Genomic DNA, 20,130 nt, shown 5'->3' with positions numbered 1-20,130 from the left:
GAGAAATGCAAAATTAGCAGGTTCAGTTCTCTCGGCAGCGGACTGTGAGTGCATAGATACTAAGAACATTAATTTGAATCTAAGTTTGATGGGGTGGGTGTGGGGGGGAGATTTTTAGAAGTAGGAAAAAGCAAAATAGGGTTAAGGATTTACCAAACAAATTGCACTTGTTTGGCAAGCTGTAGATCAGAGTGCAAAGCTATTTATTCTTGCATAAGACATAGATCATACTGCACCAACCCACAAGCCATGGATATAAACCACGGTGACTAAATTCATTTAAACCAAAACTAACCCAAGAGAAAACAAGACACATCATGCTTTGGCACAGTGTGTGAGCCCAGCTGCTTTATATGTTGCAATGTACTTTATGCACTTTTGCTCCTGCAACTTAAAGAAAAATATCTGAGGGTGGGGAGGGGAAGGCTTGTATGTCCTGAGCAAAAGTAGGCAGCCGCAGTAGCAATGATGCCTGATAGATGCCTGTTTCTCTTGCTGAGGATAATTTGTACATAGGCTTTAAAAAAATTTCTAATTGCTATATGGTAAACACATTTTAGTATGAGTGTGTTGTTTGTGTGCTTGCTTCATCATATTTTCATTTTTGTTCATTATGATTTGTCTCAATGCTATTTTAAATTCTCTAAGTTGCTCTGCTTTTTGTTAAGTGCTCTGTCAAACACCTCTCTCTCTCTCTCTTTGCCCCAAACTTAAATAATACTGGAAATTGTGTGTGACCTGCCAGTGTTTTCCTGGAGTTCATGTGATTTAAGTTGGTGCAGCTCAGAACCAGTTTAATCTTCTCCATACAAGGGGCCAGAATTGTAATAACCAGGATATATATTCTATTGTTCTGACAGCTCTGCTGATTGAAAGATAAGCCTATTAAGGATTATTTACTTGTTCAACCTGATATCCAGTTTACAGAGCAATCCCTCCTTCAGCATTATTCACAAACAGGACTCCAGTGATGAGATTATGATGTGAGATTAGGGTAACAGATTATGAGAATCAAAACATAAGGCCTATATAAATCCTGGCACGCAATGATAATCTCAAACTTGGATGGTCTAAAAAGAGATTGTGGGACAAATTTATGGAAAAGACTATTTTATGTACATGTGAGGATGGTTAACAATATATCAATTCATTTTTGATACTGTGCACTGACTTCTCAAACAGAGTAATATAAAGGTAAAGGTTCTCCTCGCTAGTCATTCCCAACTCTAGGGGGCGGTGCTCAGCACAGTTTCAAAGCTGAAGAGCCATCGCTGTCCAAAGACGTCTCCGTGGTCATATGGCTGGCATGACTAAACACTGAATGCGCACTGAACACTGTTACCTTCCCACTAAAGGTGGTTTCTATTTTTCTACTTGCATTTTTACATGCTTTCGAACTGCTAGGTTGGCAGAAGCTGGGACAGGTAATGGGAGCTGACTCTGTTACGTGACGCTAGGGATTCGAACCGCCAAACTGCCAACTTTGCTGATCGACAAACTCAGCGTCTCAGCCACTGAGCCACCGTGTCCCTTTACACAAATAATCATTTAGAAAAAAACAATACTGCCATCTAAAAAAATTGCTTCTATGCCCATTCAACCTGCTGCTAAAAGTCTGATCAGGTGTGTATGCATCAAACCAGCATTGCTGATTTTTGAGCCAAGTCAAACTTAACGAGGTACTCAATAATATTGGAAGTTTTCTATTTCCATTTTATTTCAGAAATAAAGGGTTTGCTTTTTTCTGGCTGCTATTGACAAAATCAGATTTGCAGAACTCATAGCAAAATATATTTAGTCTCCACCTTCCACTTTCCTGAAATTCTTCTCTATACAAATTTTCCTGTTTACTCCTGACCATTTTCCCATCGTTATCTGCAAAAAAATTTTTAAAAGTACACATCCATTTATATTTAACAGTTCTCCAAATTTTTCATATGAATCGACATGCTCCAAGACATATTATGACCAGGATTTCTACAAGGAAGAAGTCAAGAACATCAAGATGGAGGCCACAACCAAAGGCTCAAAACCACGTGAAAACATGGCAAAAAAAGAGCAGAATTTTGAGTCAAAAGTTATTATTGTTTGTTAAATTTATTTGCCACCCCCGTATCTCCAAATGGGGTTACCCTAAGTGGCTTACAATAATAAAAAGGAAGAAAAATGAAGGAGTGTAAACAGAAGTACAATAATCTCATCTATATATATTTCTCTCTTATCTATTTATATCTCTATATTTCTCTATCTCTTATCTATTTATATCTCTATCATCTATCTATCTAATCTATCTATCTATCTATCTATCTATCTATCTATCTATCTATCTATCTATCTATCTATCTATCTATCAATCTATCTCTATCTATCTATCTATCCAACCTACCTTGTCTGTCTACCAACCACCAACCTTATCTCTTTCTTGCTATTCTATCTATCTATCTATCTATCTATCTATCTATCTATCTATCTATCTATCTATCTATCTATCTATCTATCATCATCTATCTATCATCTGTATGTGTTTGTGTGTTCCAGCATAACTCTGGAATGCCTCAAACAATTTCAACCAAACTTGGTACACAGATGATTTATTACCCTCTGGAAAAAAATACGGGTGGGGTGGGGGAGGGAGTAAGAAACTCCTAACACCCCTTGGGGTGTGTGATCTATTAAGATACATCCTGTTAAAATGATTTCTACTGTACTGCCATAAAATGTCTTCCACTGTACAGCGCAGTGGAGTTACCATGGTAACGGCTTTGCAATACTCTACAAGGGGGGCTCCCTCTGGTGAAATCCAACATTAGAAGTTACGTTTGATCCGGACATTTTCCTCCTATAAATAAATATCTGGGCAACGTCAGGTGATCAGCTAGTAGAATAATAAGCAATGACAAAGGAACACGAGGAAGCTACATCAATGCGCTAATCAAAAAGGTGAACAGTTAGAAAGCAGAGAGCGAAGGGGGAAAGTGGAGTCTGCCACCAATTTTTGCAACCATATCCAATGCAGAGCTCCCCCATTTGGTCAGGCCTTCAAATTCTTGACTTTTCTGAGTCCCCCTACCCCTGAGTTCATTGACTCAGCCTTGCCTCAACCATTCCCAATACCTGTGCATTAAGCTGGGTTGAGGAAAAAGGGACCAGTTTAAAGGCACCGGTGAGTTTTCACCTAGGAAGAAAAGACCCCTTCCAAGCAACCAAAGCAATGCCCAGGGGTCTCTTCAACCCACCTTGGCGGGCTCTCTTCTACCCAGCTGGCTAGGGAATTATGGGCATTGAAGTCCACCCTGCTTAAAGTTCCTGAGATTGAGAAACACTGCCTTATGCAATACAGATAGTCCTCGACTTACGAGCTCAATGCAGGGCAAAATTTCTGTTGTTGAGTGAGACATTTGTTAAGTTAGTTTTGCCCCATTTTACGATTACGACCTTTCTTACCCCATTCGTTAAGTGATTCACTGCAGTGGATCAGTTAGTAACACGGTTGTTAAGTGAATCTTACTTCCCTATTGACTTTGCTTGTCAGAAAGTCACAGAAGGAGTTCATGTCGCCCCCAAGACACTGTCAGAAGTATGAACCAGTTGCCCAGCATCTGAAATTTGATCACATGGTCATGGGGCTGCTACAGAGGTCGTAAGAGTGAAAAGTGGCCATAAGTCACTTTTCTCAGAGCCTTAACTTTGAATGGCCACTAAATGAAATGTAAGTCAAGGACTTATCTGTACCACCGAGAACTAGGTATCTATGGGGATTCTCAGTCATCCAGGTCATGGTTCTCCCAACTCTTGCTTTTTTCCCCCCAAAAGGCAACAGGACAATAAAGTCTGTCTGTCTTTCTGTCTGTCTGTCTCTCTATCCTACCTACCTTGTCTGTCTGTCTACTAACCTAACCTACCAACCTTATCTATCTCTATCTATCTCTCATCTATCTATCATCTATCTATCTATCTATCTATCTATCTATCTATCTATCTATCTATCTATCTATCATCTATCTATCATCATCATCTATCTATCCTACCTACCTTGTCTGTCTACCAACCACCAACCTTATCTCTCTCTCTCTCTCTCTTGCTATTTGTATCTATCTATCTATCTATCTATCTATCTATCTATCTATCTATCTATCTATCTATCTATCATCTATCTATCTATCTATCATCTATCTATCTATCTATCTATCTATCTATCTATCTATCTATCTCTCTATCTATCATCTATCCTACCTACCTTGTCTGCAGTGGCGTAGCGTGGGGGGTGCAGGGGGTGCCGGCCGCACCGGGCGCAACATCTGGGGGGGCGCCCTGACTCGCCCCGCGCCGCCCTTTGCCGGACTGTGGCCGCCTCTTTCCGCGCCCGGCTTGGCCCACGAACTAAGCTCCCCGGCCCCGGCCCGCCCAGGCCCCTCCTGCGCACCGCCTACCTCCCAGCGGAGCCGGCAAGACCCGCCGCGCCGCCCCCGCGGGAGCCGAAGGAGAGCGGCGCTGCGCTCCGTCTGCCCGCGACTGCAACGCCACAGCGTCCTCCCGCTCCACCTGGAGCGCCCCGGGGAGCCGGCGCTTTCCCGAAGCCCCTGGTGCGCCTCCCACCCCCGCGGCACCTGCTTCCCTTCAGTCGAGCCTTTTCCCGCTGCCCTGTCGAGCTCTCCTCGGGAGGAAGGCAGGAGGCCAGCATGGAGAGCCTCACTTGACTGATGCCGACCAAGGGGCAGCTGCAGTCGGGCCGCCCTCGGGTTAGGGGGCGCAAATTACTTGCCCCGGGTGCTGACAACCCACGCTACGCCACTGCTTGTCTGTCTACCAACCACCAACCTTATCTCTCTCTCTCTCTTGCTATTTCTATCTATCATCTATCTATCACCTACCTACCTACCCAGTCGTCTGTCTGTCTGTCTGTCTACCAACCACCAACCTTATCTCTCTCTCTCTCTAGCTATTTGTATTTGTGTACCTACCTACCTACCTACCTACCTACCTACCTACTTTGTCTGTCTGTCTACCAACCTACCTTATCTATCTGTCTGTCTGTCTGTCTGCCTGCCAGCCTGCCTACCTATCTATGTATCTAGATCATTCATCCATCCATCTGTCCATCCACCATTAAACTGTATCACCTATCTACCTACATATATTTCTTTATCTCTATCTGTCTCTATCCATCCGTCTATCCACCTATCCGTCTATCCATCTACTTTTGTTTCTTTGTTCAGAATTTCAGAACAGAACTGAAGAAGCTTCTGGGATGAGAAGCGAAACGTCTTCAAGCAAAAAACAAACTCCAGCCGCCTTTTGGAGGTGGGGGGGGCACCTTTGGGACGCAGATTTAGGCCACGCCTCCCCGCAATCCCGGGCACCCAGCTCAAAGGCCTCGCCGGCCCCGCCCCGCCGTTGTCCGGAAGCGGAGTGCCCGTCTCCAGGAAGTGATGTCATTCAGGGCCAACTCCTCCTCTCCCCCTCCCGGTGATGCAGGAAGAGGAGGCCGCGGAGGGGAAGATGAAGCAGTTCCACGGCGCTGTCGCGGTCGGGGTCGGCGGGTCCCTCGGGGCGGCGGTGGATCCGGAACGCAGCCGTTTCCCCTACTGCGTCGTCTGGACGCCTATCCCCGTCCTCACGTGAGTCGGGTTGGGGAGAAGCGTACAGCTGCAGAGGGGGGTCCCCAGTGGTGGTGGTGGTGGGGGGAAAGAGCCGGGGTTGGGGACGATGGGTCGGGGAGTCCGCCGTTCCTGCTGCTTTTGCAGGAGACCCCGGCGCGGTCTTTCTCTCTCTTGCGCCCACCCAACCGCTTCGTAAAGAAGGTTGTGGGGTGGAGGTGGGGGAATCTCACACGCGCCTCTAATGGTGATGGTGGTTGTTTGTTTATTGATTGTGTGGTTGTGTGCAAGCCCATGCTCTTTGGGTAGTTGGTGCTTCGGTTGCAGCGTGAGCATTTCTGCAGTGTGGTTTGCTCTCCCAGCTTGTTTCAAGTTTAGAATGGAAGAATAGAATATCAATTAGAATACACTATAGAATAGAGTAGAAGAATAAAATATAGAAGAATAGAATATAAATTAGAATAGAATAGAGTAGAAGAAAAGAATAGAAAATAGAATAGAATTCTTTATATATTAGTTATTGGACGTTTCATAGCGAGGTTCGGTAACATCATCATCAGGATTTTCTTGCCTTGTTCCTCTTTAGCTTATTTACAGGTACAGTCCTCGACTTACGACAGTTCGTTTAGGGACTGTTAGGAGTTGCAACAGCACAGAAAAAAGTGACTTATGACTGCTTTTCACACTTACGACCATTATGGCATCCCCATGATCACGTGATCAAAAACACTGACTCCTCTTGATGGCCGTGGCAGTGTCCTGGGGTCACCTTTGGCGACCTTCTGATAAGCAAAGTCAATGGAGAAGCTGCCAGGTTCACTTGACAAGCGCGTGACTGTCTTAACAACTGCAGTGATTCACTTAACAACTGTGGCAAGAATAGATCATAAAACTCACTTAACAAATTGTTTCACTTAACAACAGAAATGTTGGGCTCAATTGTGGTCGTAAGTCGAGGATCTGCCTGTAAATGTCTTGGGTGTCATGAGCATTTCTATCGGCTCAGGTACTTGGACTTTAGCATGGCGGTGGCGACCTCCAACGTAGACCTGATTTTGTTTTCTTCCATCCAATTCTTCTCTTGCACACATACACACTCTACACACACTTGGAGCTAATTGACCGAGGAATTCAATTCAGATTTGGAAAACTGTACAAAGTCTTAAGGGCTCCCTCTCTCAGAGCCACGATTTTGATCAAAATTAAACTTGGCATTGTTGCTGTTGTTGCTGCAAAAATGAGATCTGAATATTAGTCTCTGACGCTGCATCTAAGGCAGCAGGATTTGGGGCACATATTTAATTGTATCCTAGGAATATTCTTATTTGTGTTTTTATATATTTATACAGACTCTGTATATACGGGAGCAGGTTTTGCAAGGGAGTTGAGATATAGTTTATCAGATACCACATTTCCCCCAAAATAAGACCGGGTCTTATTTTCTTTTGACCCCTGAAATAAACACTTGGCCTTATTTTCGGGGAGATCTTATTATTTTTGAGGCGCAGGAGGTGGCGAGTGTGGTCACCTCGTGGCTGCTGCTGTGTTGCAATATTTTGGGGAGGGCTGATTTTAGCGCATGTGTTCAAAAGCCCGATTGGGCTTATTATCCGGGGAGATCTTATTTTAGGGGAAACAGAGTAGAAGAGTACATTCTTGGTTAAGAGCAAACATATTTAACTTCTTTTATATTTTTGTCTGGTTTTGGTTCTATCCAGTGTGATTGCGCACAACCAGTTCTACAGATTCCTGAAAACAGTGTTTTTTCAATGTGAGGAAAGAAATGACTCTTTTGATGCTTTTCTACAGATGGCTCTTCCCGATCATTGGCCACATGGGCATTTGCACTTCTACAGGAGTCATCCGGGATTTTGCAGGGCCTTACTATGTCTCTGTAAGTAGAAGTTTATTCCTCTACAACAGGGTCCTCCAACCTTGGCAACTTTAAAAGTTGTGGACTTCCAACTCCCAGAATATTCCCTAGCTGGCATTTCACAGACCTTCAAGCTGCCGAGGTTGAGAAACACTGTTCTGGATGATAAATAACAAAGATTTAAACTCAGCCATTTTCAGCTTAGTATCTCTGGATGTATGGGAGTACAACTCTTCAACATTCTCACCTGATAGTTGTGGAGGGCACCAGAAAGGGAGGAGCCTGAAGTCCTCACCCAGAAAAAGTGGGAGAAGTTAATTGTGTCTTGTTTCTCAGCATGAAGACAAATTGGATTTGGAAATTTTGCTTGAGTTTTGACACTGCATGTTACATAAGCTTAACTCTTGCAGTTGATAAACTATGGTTTATGATTCCACCAATGATAATTTATTCAGTAAACTATGGTTAAACAGTAGTTTAGTGTGATATACTTCTTCTTGTGCCATATCCATCATTGGATGTTGGCGATCCTATTTTTATCAACAGCTGCACAAAAAAGTGCTGTTGAGTTTTGTCCAAACCAGTCACTTAGATTTTGAAGCCATGATATTCTTCTTCTGCCTGGACCTCATTTGCCTTCAATCTTTCCCGGAGGATTAAGTGAAAGATGCCGTATTTTTCCAGGTGTCACATCACATATCAGATGTGATATACATGGTCAGTGTAAACTCAATACAGCAGCTAATTTTGGAGGGCATAAGCAGAACAAATAATGTTATTAACAAATATAGCTGGTTTGGTAACTGAAATGTGCTTTTTTGTTCCCTATCCTCTTTAGGAAGACAACATGGCTTTTGGAAAGCCTGTGAAGTAAGTGTTATTTCCCCCTCCACATTTTAATTTGCAAATGTATTTTTGTGGCTGAAACAGAACAATAGATGCCATATTCCAGTTAAGAAGACAAAAACATCAGATTACAATTGGCCGTTGGAGCGTGCCAACAATAAGGCAACACAACATTAAATTTGTAACTATCATCTGAACTTCTGATCTAATCAAGCTTTCTACTGTTAATGTATGAGCTGAAGTTAATTCATGATCAGCAACTTAGAACTGAGGAGAAATTTCCTGACAGTGAGAACAATTAATCAGTGGAACAGCTTGCCTCCAGAAGTTGTGAATGCCCCAACACTGGAAGTCTTTAAGAAGATGTTGGATAGCTATTTGTCTGAAACGGTATAGGGTTTCCTGCCTAGGCAGGGGGTTGGACTAGAAGACCTCCAAGGTCCCTTCCAACTCTACTATTGTATTATTATTATCTCAAGTATCTCTTCTGTCCATCCAAATGTTGGTTTTTCTCTTATATTAGCCTTGCCTGCCTCTCTGCTTGCACCTGACATCTCTTTTTTTATTAAATATTTTTAAGTGTTTTATATCATACGTTCCATTTCTATGTGTTAGCACCTCTTTTTGGGGGGGACCAAAACAATGCAGATTTTAAAGTTCCATAAACTGGGACAAAAGAAAGGAAAACTAAGATTAACATTTGATGTATGTCTACTCAGAAATAAATTTTGACTTTGCTCATGTTTCTAGGGAACTTAATAGTTCAATTAGGGAATGATTAAAAAAATATTTTAAGGGGTTGCTATGACCAACCACACTCAGTTATTTAAAATGGTATAAAAGCAGTTGAAGGATATTCTTTGAGACAACCAATATAAATATCATAATGTTGGTTCTCCTTTATATAGCCATTGCATGTTTAGTTTATTCAGTGCATGTCTGACATCCTCCTAAATTGTAACTTACTAGTTTAAGTTTTTGTCAGTTGCTGTCTTAAGACATGTGAGTCTTTATGTTGTAATGCTTTATTTTTCATTTTCAGTCTCTTTGGGTATTGCTACCCTGTTTCCCCGAAAATAAGACCTCCCCAGATAATAAGCCCAATCGGGCTTTTGAGCGCATGCACTAAAATAACCCCTCACCTGAAAATAAGCCCTAAAATATTTAAATGCATGTGCAGCCGGTCCCCATCCTTTCCTGGGGAAATAAGGGGGAAACATGCCCCATGCACCCTGCATACACCTGCCATCCGTGTGGAATGGCCTCGCCCCCTAACTACCATGCCCCCTTCTCTTAGTGGTGGCCCCAAAAAGAGAGGCTGGCCCAACGGCGCTAGGGATGGCAAGAGTATGTCAGAAACAGAGAACCTCTGGTCGCCTCTGGATCAGCTGATCCACAGGCCGAGGTTAAAGGGCCTCCTGCACCTCAAAAATAACAAGACCCCCGAAAATAAGGTCAAGTGCTTATTTCGGGGGATCAATCGAAAATAAGAAACACAGTAAAGGGGGGGGGGAAGTAATATATGATACAGTGAAGATAATGCAGCAAAACAAAAAATACATATACTGCGTCGAGCTATATACTGGTAGGCTTTGCTGGGTGTGTGTGTGAATGTAGTGCAAGATGAGTGATAATATAATTATAGGCACAAAGAACAAGGAACCAGGGAAATACTATTTTAAGTACCATATTTTTCGGAGTATAAGACACCTTTTTCCCTCAAAAAAGAGGCTGAAAATCTGGGTGCATCTTATACACTGAATACAGCATTTTTGGCCTCCCGAAACCCCACCCCCTTCACCAAACTGGCCATGCATAGCCTTTAGGAGGCTTCCAGAGTGCTCTTGGGGGCTGGGGAGGGCAGAAATGAGTTAAAAACGGTCCTCTTTTTGCTCATTTCCCCCAGCCTCTATAAGCTGGCTAAAGGCTATTCATGCCAGGTTTTTTTTGATGAAAAACAGGCCAGTTTTTGCAAAAAACGGGCCATTTTTGGGACGTCTGCAGAGTGCAAATTTAATTTTCCTCTTCAAAATCTAGGTGCGCCTTATACTCCCAAAAATACGGTAGGTTTCCTGTTGATGGATTTTGATTAAGGTAATTACTCAAGTTATCTTGGCAAGATCCTTAATTCAGTGAAAACTCTGCACCCGCCTTCTGAGATTTCATGAGCCTTGAACCATACAGCTTCAAGCTTCATTCGCTGCTCTTAAGGACTAGAAATACATACACAGTAATATTTCAGCAGATCAGTTCAATTAGATCCTTAGTGATACCTTCACCAGCCATGAAAGTATGCAATGAACTGAGAACTACAACCACAATTGAGCTCAAAATTTCTGTTGCTAAGTGACTTTTGCTCCATTTTATGACCTTTCTTTCCGTAGTCATTAAGTGAATTGCTGCAGCTGTTCAGTGAATAACACGGTGGCTAAATGAATCTGACTTCCCCATTGACTTGGCTTGTCAGGAGAAGGTGATCACATGACTTGGACACGGCAGCTGTCATCCGTACATGCCAGTTGCCAAGTGTCCAAACTTCGATCCCATGACCATGGAGATGCTGTGACAGTCGTAACTCTGAAAACTCCCTTTTTTTCAGTGCTGTTGTAACTTCGAATGGTCGCTAAGCAAGTGGTGGTAAGCTGAGGACTATCTGTATTTGGAATTGTGTTATTTTAATACTTTAGTACAGGGGTGTCCAACCTTGGCAACTTTTAAGACCCGTGGACTTCAACTCCCAGAATTCCTCAGCCGGCTGAGGAATTCTGGGAGTTGAAGTCCACAGGTCTTAAAAGTTGCCAAGGTTGGACACCCCTGCTTTAGTAACTTTTCACAAGGTGAGGTGTTCCATTTGATGAAAGCGGGGGAATAATTTTATACAATACAATAGCAGCGTTGGAAGGGACCTTGGAGGTCTTCTAGTCCAACCCCCTGCCTAGGCAGGAAACCCTACACCGTTTCAGACAAAGGCTATCCAGCATCTTCTTAAAGACTTCCAGTGTTGGGGCATTCACAACTTCTGGAGGCAACTTCTGTTCCACTGATTCATTGTTCTCTCAGTGGAACAACTTGTTACTAAAGCAGGGGTGTCCAACCTTGGCAACTTTTAAGACCTGTGGACTTCAACTCCCATTTTGATTTTTCCTCCTCCCTTTTGTCAGATACTGGAAGCTGGATCCTAACAAAGTCTATTCCTGTGGTCCCAATGCTTGGGATACAGCAGTACACGATGCCTCTGAGGAATATAAGCACCGAATGGTGAGTAAGGTGCAGCTTTCAGTTTAAGCTTGAGGATGTCTTCTCTATCTCTACTTCTGCTGATCACTAGCTGCCAGCAGTTTGGCAATTCGGGTCTCACCACGCTCAAGGTTGTCTCAGCCTTCCGTCCTTCCGAGGTGGGTAAAATGAGGACCCAGATTGTTGCGGGCAATAGGCTGACTCTGTAAACCCCCTAGAGAGGGCTGTAAAGCACTGAAAGTCTAAGCCATCTCAGTACTGATTATGTCTAGAGAAGATATTTGAAGTAGAAGTATCTTCAATTGTACATTTTTTCCCTCTCTCTTGTAGCATAACCTCTGTTGTGACAATTGCCATTCTCATGTAGCTCTAGCCTTAAATCTCTTGCGTTACGACAACAGTACGTCCTGGAATATGATCAAACTTTGTTTTCTCTCCTTGCTGTATGGAAAGTATGTCAGGTGAGTAGAAAACTCCGTGGCTTTTGTGACTCAGAGTAAAAGAGAGAGAGAGAGCATTCTGATCAAGGGCTTGATTCTCCTTTAATGTCTCTTCTGCATATTATATATGCAGATAATTTTACCTCCCTTGTGCCTAGATGCTTTAGATCAGGGGTGTCAAACTCACGGCGTCACAGGTTGGGCACCCTTGGCTTAATATGTCCCTTTCCTTTGCTCTGTTTTGCTTATTCTCATCAACCCTCCTTCTCTCTCTACCCCTGATCCTCCGTGGCTGCACCTCAGTGGGTTGTGGGCTCCCCTCCCCTATTTTTGTTTCTGAAATCTCTCCTCTCTCTTTTTTACAGCATAGGAGGCTTTGTGAAGACTTGGCTTCCCTTCTTCCTCCTTTTGGGGATTATCCTGATAGTCATCTTGACTCTTCACGTGCTGTGATGGATGACATTGGTATGTCCGTCCGTCCGTCCGCCCGCCCAACCAATCCTCCCCTTGTCCCCTTTGAAGTCAAGTGTTGGAATCCCTGGATTTTCAGCCCAAGGAAGGCATGGAGAGGTGCACGTTGTGGAAGCCCTCCAAGAAAAAAAGAACTCCATTTGTATTTTGTAATAACAACTCTGCTGTTTATCCCCTGGGATTCTTTGTTTGGATGAAGATGGTTTCTTTCCACCTACTTGACTCGGAACGTTTTGGGATTGGGAAGGGAGGGAGACTCTTCAATTGTGCTTCTCACCAAAACTCCTTTTTTGACCAAAAGGTTCCCACGTGGACATCCCAAATTGGGTTTGGGTCGAAAGGAGAACGAAGGGAGGGTTTCATTAACCTTGGGTGAGGTATCTAAGGAGGGGGTAACTTTCTCTGACCTGCCCCGGAGGGTGATCCGTGGGCGCTAAATGGAAGGTGGCCCACCTGCGGTCACCGCCCTGGCATGGGGTACTATTTGCTTGCACTGAACGATGGGATTTCCGGTGATTAATGCTGGCCTCAAAACGGAAGAACGGTCTATGCAGAGCTTTGTGAGAGGGGAGGTTAATTTTAAGTTTCTTCTGGTGCAGGCGGGTGTTTAACTAAGGACGGATGTTGTCTTCCTTTTGCCCACTGCACAGAGAGTCTGTCTCTTTGTGTCTTAAGTCTAGTCTCATAGGAACCAGCATTCGAAAGGCAGTTGATCTCAAGGGATCTTCGTTGCCTTCTTGTCAGCTTAAAACTGCCCCTTGTCACAGACCCGCTAAAGAATGTAAGCTGCTCTCTTTGAGGAGCTGTTCTGGAGAATTCTGGTAAGACTTCCTCATTCCCTTATTATAGAATTATTTCCAAAGCCTTTGCTTTACCGGGGTTCTTCATACATTATACTGTGCCTTGGAAGTCACTGGAGACGTAACCCGCAGCCATTAAAATGCTTCATCACCCATAGCGAGGGGTGGATGCTGGAAGCCATACCAGCATCATGTCTGCTGTTAGGAAAAATGAATCATTCCTGTAGGGCTCAGCTTTTTCCCTGCTGAGGCCAGGTACCAAAAGAGCAATACAGTATATCACAGAAGTGAGTACAGCCCTCCACATTTTGTAAATAGAATAGAATAGAATAACAGAGTTGGAAGGGACCTTGGAGGTCTTCTAGTCCAACCCCCTGCCTAGGCAGGAAACCCTATACCATTTCAGACAAATGGCTATCCAACATCATCTTAAAGACTTCCAGTGTTGGGGCATTCACAACTTCTGGAGGCAAGTTGTTTCACTGATTAATTGTTCTAACTGTCAGGAAATGTCTCCTCAGTTCTAAGTTGCTTTTCTCCTTGATTAGTTTCCACCCATTGCTTCTTGTTCTACCCTCAGGTGGTTTGGAGAATAGCTTGACTCCCTCTTCTTTGTGACAGCACCTGAGATATTGGAACATTGCTGTCATGTCTCCCCTAGTCCTTCCTTATTTAAGGATATCTTTTCTTTTTTTAAATAGGTTTTATTATACAGTTTTTTAAAAACAAAAAAACAACTTCAACTTATTCTATACAACATTTCCATATCGGTATACATCCATTATATGTGCATTCCTTCCCTATTCCAATATGCCATTATCTATACATGTAATTCCAGTGTTTTTATACATACAAATCTATTCATTTCTTGAGTTACAGTCATTCATTGTGTGTCGTTTCCATTTATACATGTTTATTATTGATTTCTAACTCCTGTGTCGTCATTTAATCTTTCCTTAAGCTTTACGCCTGTCTTCTAACCATTTATAGCATTCACTCCATACCTTATAATAATCTGTTTCTCCTTTATCTTTGGCCTCTTTTGTGAGGCTATCCATCTCTGCACTCTCTAGGACTTTCCTTATCACCTCTTCCTCTGATGGAGCAAAATTATTCTTCTATTTTTGTGCACACATAATTGTGGCTCCTGTTACGATATGTAAACATGGGAATATTGACAGGGAAATTTGGAAAAAAAAAACCCACCATATCTAATCTTACATATCTTAAGGATATCTTTTCATGTGACAACACTGAAGAAATGACACTTGGCTACAATATAAAGTAGTGAGTATACAGCTTGTATAACAGTGCAAATGTGCTGCCCCCCTTCAAAATAACGCAACACACAGCCATTAATGTCTAAACTGCTGGCAACAAAAGTGAGTACATCCCTAAGAGATCATGTTCAAATGGGGCACAAATAGGCAGTTTCCCTCCCTGGTGTCACATGAGTCGTTAGTGTTATACAAGCTGTATACTCACAACTTTACATTGTAGGCAAGTGTCCTTTCTTCAGTGTTGTCACATGAAAAGATAAGATTTAAATATTTACAAAATGTGAGGGGGTGTACTTACTTCTGTGATGTACCTTAGCTGCTCAGATGAACTTTAACTTAATTTGGGCTTATGGCCTTCCTTGCCTTTTATGTGGGGGGGAAAAAGGGGGGGCACCCTCTTCTTTTTAACCGAAGGTGACCTGGAACAAAAAAAAAAACCCCAAAAGAAAAAAACAACGCCATGCTTTCCTTTCATTTTCACCCTTGCTGTTCCCTTGCTAGCCTTCGTCCTTTCATTCCTCCTGCGGTGCCAAAGATGCGCTCTGCGTACAAGAGAGGCACCTGTGGCTTAACAGGTCTTGGGGGGTCTTGGTTGCATTTCAGCCATTTCAAGCATGAATAATGGCAGCTGTAGAAAACTGATCCATAAGCTCTAGGGCTGATTAGAGATCAAAGGTCTGACATCAAAGTGACACCGTGCGGTGTTCCATCAAGCTATTTCCTGGGCTATTTCGCTTACGTTCCCAGTAGGGATTCTAGTTCTTACGGAAATAATAGACTGAATTAATAACGCACACATTACTCAACTTTTTCCCCCTCTTTTTATTGTCTTCTCCACTCTCATAGTGACTTGCCAAAAAAAAAAAAAAGCTCCAGGAAGCCTAAGCTTTTCCCAAACCTGGAACTTAAAGCCAACTGTCTTTCTATCATAGCGCTTGATCTAAGCTCATCTTTTCAATCAAAACAGAAAGTGCTTTTCTGACATAATACGACTGTACAAGCATTACCAAAATGTGAAGCTTGCTGGAGGAGCCAAAAAGAAAACCACAAGAGGGGTGATTGTGGTTGTTGTTGTATTTTTCTCTTGTTCTGAACATCCCTTCCTCCCCCTCCCCTTCCAATATTTTGGTCCTTACATAATTTTTTTAAAAAAAGCCTACATTTGTGAACTGGCCAGTGAATGATCAATAGGGCAGCTCAAAGGAGGAGGAGGAGTGTGGGGAGAGACTTAAAGCTACGGAAGAGCTAAAATTGCAGATTCTGTTTGATTTGCCATTTTGCTCACTTGACGGGAAGGGATTTCCTCATAATCCTAGCCAGTAGAACTATGATTGGCAGCAGTTTCTCTGTCACAAATTGCTACCACTTCTAAAATAAGTTCTTAAGGTTCCCTCTAACAACTGAGCCATACCCTTTATTGGAAAGCGGCTTAGGGGTGGTTTTACCCTACATTATATTTGCAAACCTGCTTTCGTGGGGTTCCAGATATTAGGGGAAGCAAAAAATAAGTTTGCAGGACCTTGGGGGGAAAATGTGGCTTAAGCAAGGCAGGCAGGTACTGGAGTACAGGTGTTGTAGTCAGATTGCAGTTTCTATCCTTCACAATCGTATTTCAAATATTTTAGCCAAACCTTCATTGTCTCATCTTGTTTAACAGCCACATGAAAACTATTCACCCTTCAAAAATCTATGTTAATGATTTTAGTTCTTACTGTGTTTTAAAATCTATGGCAGGGGTGTCCAAACTTGGGAACTTTAAGACTTGTGGACTTAAATTACCAGAATTCCCCAGCCAGCTATGCTGGCTGGGGAATTCTGGGAGTTGAAGTCCACAAGTCTTAAAGTTCTCAAGTTTGGACACCCCTGTTCTATGGGAAGCAGTTCTGGGTCGAAGTGACGAAGCTGCTTGGATGAGCAATGAAATGCCTTAGTCCAGTTGCCATAATTCAATCTTCGGACACCTTTGCTTGGATGACTGAGAGTCTTCAGTAACACTCTTTTGGATAGGAATTTTGGTGGTTTAAATCTTTTTTGTTGTATACGTTTTTTTTTTAATTTTTCAATTTTAAAATACATACATTCCATCTTTCCTTAAGCAGTGTGTCGTCTGGGCACAGGTATTTCTGTGCGACATCCTTCCATAAATTATAATGCATTATACAGTTAAACCTTATAAATCTCTTCCTTCTTAACATGTCTTCTAGGATATCTTCTAATATATACACAATAATAACATTGATTATAGTTATTGTCATCATACTCATGCTAACAATTATCATTCTATTCTTATCTCTGTCAATACATTTTCCATTCTTTTTATCTTTATTTCCAATTTCCTTTTTTTGTTCTCTTAACCATTGGTAAAACACCTCCCATACCATATAATAATCAGATTGTTCTTTCTCCTTAATTGCCAATGTTAGTCTATTCATTTCTGCACATTCTAATATTTTCTTAATCACCTTCTCTCCAGTAGGAATCTCTTCGCTTTTCCAATATTGTGCAAGTACAATTCTAGCTGCGGTTAATATGTGAATAATTAAATATGTATTCTTTTTATTATAAGTTTCAGGTAATATTGGGTGGTTTATCAGGTGGTTTAAATCTTGATTGGAGCCTGGCTGGCTGGCCATGCTTGCAGATGGTCCCCTGACTCGCTCTCATTGTGGAGTCAAGGAAAAAAAAGTTACTACTTGGTTGAGCAGATGTAGTAAGTACCCTGTATGTCAGGATAGGCAGCTTATTTTCCCACGGGCCATGTGAGAAACTGGGACTGTTGTGGAGTGTAAAACCAGTAGGACCCACACATTACTGCGAAGGTGCATAGGCATACATACATACATACATACATACATACATACATTGGGGGGGAAAGTCACTTTCAAAATAAAAGTGATAACAGTTCTATTGTAAGCATGGCCTACACTTATTTTACATTTGATTTCTAACTTCTGATGAACCTCAAGTGGACCGGGCAGGGACAGCAAAGGGCTGGATGTTGACCCAGGGGCCGTAAAATGCCCAGATCTGCAATACGTCGTGACATGATCTGTGAATTCTATATTAATCCTGCATTCACATCTGCCTTGAAGTGTCTTAGTTGTAGGAATTTGGTCAAGTCCAAAGTACTTTCTAAAGTTTTCATTCTTTACTTCCCCCCCCCCCCGCATCGTTTCATTCTTGTTACTGTCTTTTTTCTCTGTAAAACTCCCATCAATTTGCATCATTTTTTTCTTTCCTTTGCTGGTGTGTAACCTAAATGGTCTTTTGATCCAGTTGCTTGATTCCTTTGTAAATACCAAAAGTCTGCTGCTGTAATTTCATAATCCTGATGATGGTGAAAAATAAATGCATTTGTGTACTCCGGCAAGCTGCAGTGGCTCTTCTTTCTTATCCTCCAGGAAAAAGTTTTGTGTTCAGAATGTGTGACTCAAATATATTTTATGTTAGTTATTTGTAAGTGATTTAAGGCACCGGGCGAAAAACCAGGAGACTGTGAGTTCTAGTCCTGCCTTAACCCATGAAAACCAATTGGGTGACTTTGAGCCAGTCACTTTCTCAGTCCAACCCACCTCACAGGATTGTTGCAGTTGTGGGGAAAATAGGAGGCAAAAGGAATACTAGGTATGTTTGCCACCTTGAGTTATTTATAGAAACAAAGGTAAGATAAAAATTATAAATGAATACTGAAATTGAAAGTCAGCATATACCAGCGATGGCGAACCTTTTTTGGCTCGCGTGCCATAAGTGGGGGGAGCACAGGGGGGTTGTGTGCGGGTGTGCCGCACCCATAATGCAATGTGCGACCCCCAGTGCGCATGTACGCACTACAGGCGTGACCCCCCCCCCATTTTTACATGCTTTTTTCACCCTCCCCAGGCTCCAGAGGCTTTATAGGAGCCTGGGGAGGGCGAAAACAGCCTCCCCCGCCCCCCTGGATGCCCTCCGGAGACTTCAGGGACCGTCAGGAGGCTTCCCTGATGCCTTTGGAGCGCTCAAAACGACCCTCCAAGCAAACCGGAAATCACTTCCAGTTTCATCGGAGGGTCGTTTTAAGCGCTCCGAAGGCTTCAGGAGGCTTCCCTGAAGCCTCTGGAGCAGTCAAAACAACCCTCCGAGCAAACCGGAAGTCCGTTCCCGAACTTCTGGTTTGCCCATAGGGCTGGTTTTTTGCGCTCCGGAGACTTCACGGAAGCTCATGAAGCCTCCAGAGGGCCTCAGGGGCGGGGCGGGGGAGGCTCTTTTCACCCTCCCCAGGCTCCTATAAAGCCTCTGGAGCCTGGGGAGGGCGAAAAATGGCTTTTAAAAAGGGTGAACTCAGCTGGCCAGCGCGCATGACAAATAGCTCCACGTGCCACCTGTGGCACGTGTGCCATAGGTTCGCCATCACTGGCATATACAGTGGTTAAGATGTTAGATTCCCATTGCGAAGGCCTGAGATTCAAATCTGCCATCAGTTCCATGGCTGACTACTTTCTCAGTTTAATTCACCTCACAGTGTTGTTGAGGGAAAATGGGAGGAAGGGGTACTACCGTGTTTCCCCAAAAGTAAGACTGGGTCTTACATTAATTTTTTGCTCCAAAGGACACATTAATGCTTATTTTCTGGTTAGGTCTTGTTTTCTGGGAAATATGATAGTAAAATACCTCCATCTGAGTAACAATCTTAACTGGGTCTTTTTTTTGTGGGGGGTAGGGCTTATATTATGAGCATCCTGAAAAATGCTAGGACTTATTTTCCCATTGCGCCTTATTTTGAGGGGAAACGGGGTATGTATTCTGCCTTAAGTCCTGAGGAAAAGGCAGGATAGAAGAAGAAGTAAATCCATTGTGGAGAAGTATTGAAAGTGCCACATAGGCGTTTCTATTCTTTATGGAATCGAAAAGCATGATAGAGAAATAGGGTGGGATTACAATTTTTCTTTCCTCTCCAAAATGGAGACTTTCGTCCTCAGGAGCATACGCAGCCAAACAAAAGACAGAATTTTGCAGATATCCAAACTACCTTTATAAAAGTAGTCCTTGACTTTTCAAGTTGCTAAGTGAATTTTATCCCATTTTACAATCTTCCCCTTGCCACAGTTGTTAAGTGAATCACTGCAATTGGTAAGTTAGATGTTAGGTTAGTAACATGGTTGGTAAGTGAATCAGGCTTCCCTGTTGACTTGTCAGAAGTCTGCACATGACCCGAGGACACAGCAACCCTCATAAATATGAATCAGTTGCCAAGCGCCTGAATTTTTATCATGTGGGGATGCTGCAATGGTGTTAAGTGTGAAAAACAGTCAAAGTACACTTTTTCCAGTGCTGTTGTAACTTTGAATGGTCACTAAGTGAACTGTTGTAAGTCGAGGACTCTGCTGCACCAGTCACACATACACGTGGTTTAGAATATTTATTAATGTTCCCCAGCAATTCCTTTCACCCAGCCCCAGAACAATGGAAAGTCACTCCAACAAATAAGTCCACCAAACAAACTTAAATCCACCAGGCCAAACTGAAATACACCCACAAGAGCTCACTCGGCAAGAGAAGTTCAGAGTCTCCTAAGGCACAAAGTCAAGCAGGAAGCACGAGGGACAAACA

At 42.9% G+C, this 20,130-nt stretch overlaps 1 protein-coding gene across 1 annotated transcript; it reads left to right on the top strand.

Moving 5' to 3' along the window:
* The first annotated feature begins 5,432 nt into the window (after positions 1-5,432).
* TMEM222 (transmembrane protein 222) lies at positions 5,433-17,914 on the top strand. The gene is made up of 7 exons (XM_081962010.1): positions 5,433-5,618; positions 7,407-7,491; positions 8,309-8,340; positions 11,478-11,574; positions 11,884-12,014; positions 12,359-16,282; positions 16,423-17,914. Exons 1-6 carry the CDS (start codon positions 5,470-5,472, stop codon positions 12,444-12,446), a joined length of 582 nt encoding a protein of 193 aa, XP_081818136.1. The 5' UTR covers positions 5,433-5,469; the 3' UTR covers positions 12,447-16,282; positions 16,423-17,914.
* The last annotated feature ends 2,216 nt before the right edge of the window (positions 17,915-20,130 follow it).

The sequence above is a fragment of the Natrix helvetica genome (genome assembly GCF_964273705.1).
Source record: "Natrix helvetica genome assembly, chromosome: 9".
Classification (NCBI taxonomy): Eukaryota; Metazoa; Chordata; class Lepidosauria; order Squamata; family Natricidae; genus Natrix; species Natrix helvetica.
Note: the sequence above shows the minus strand (reverse complement) of the source record. Positions and strands in the feature narration are given on the sequence as shown.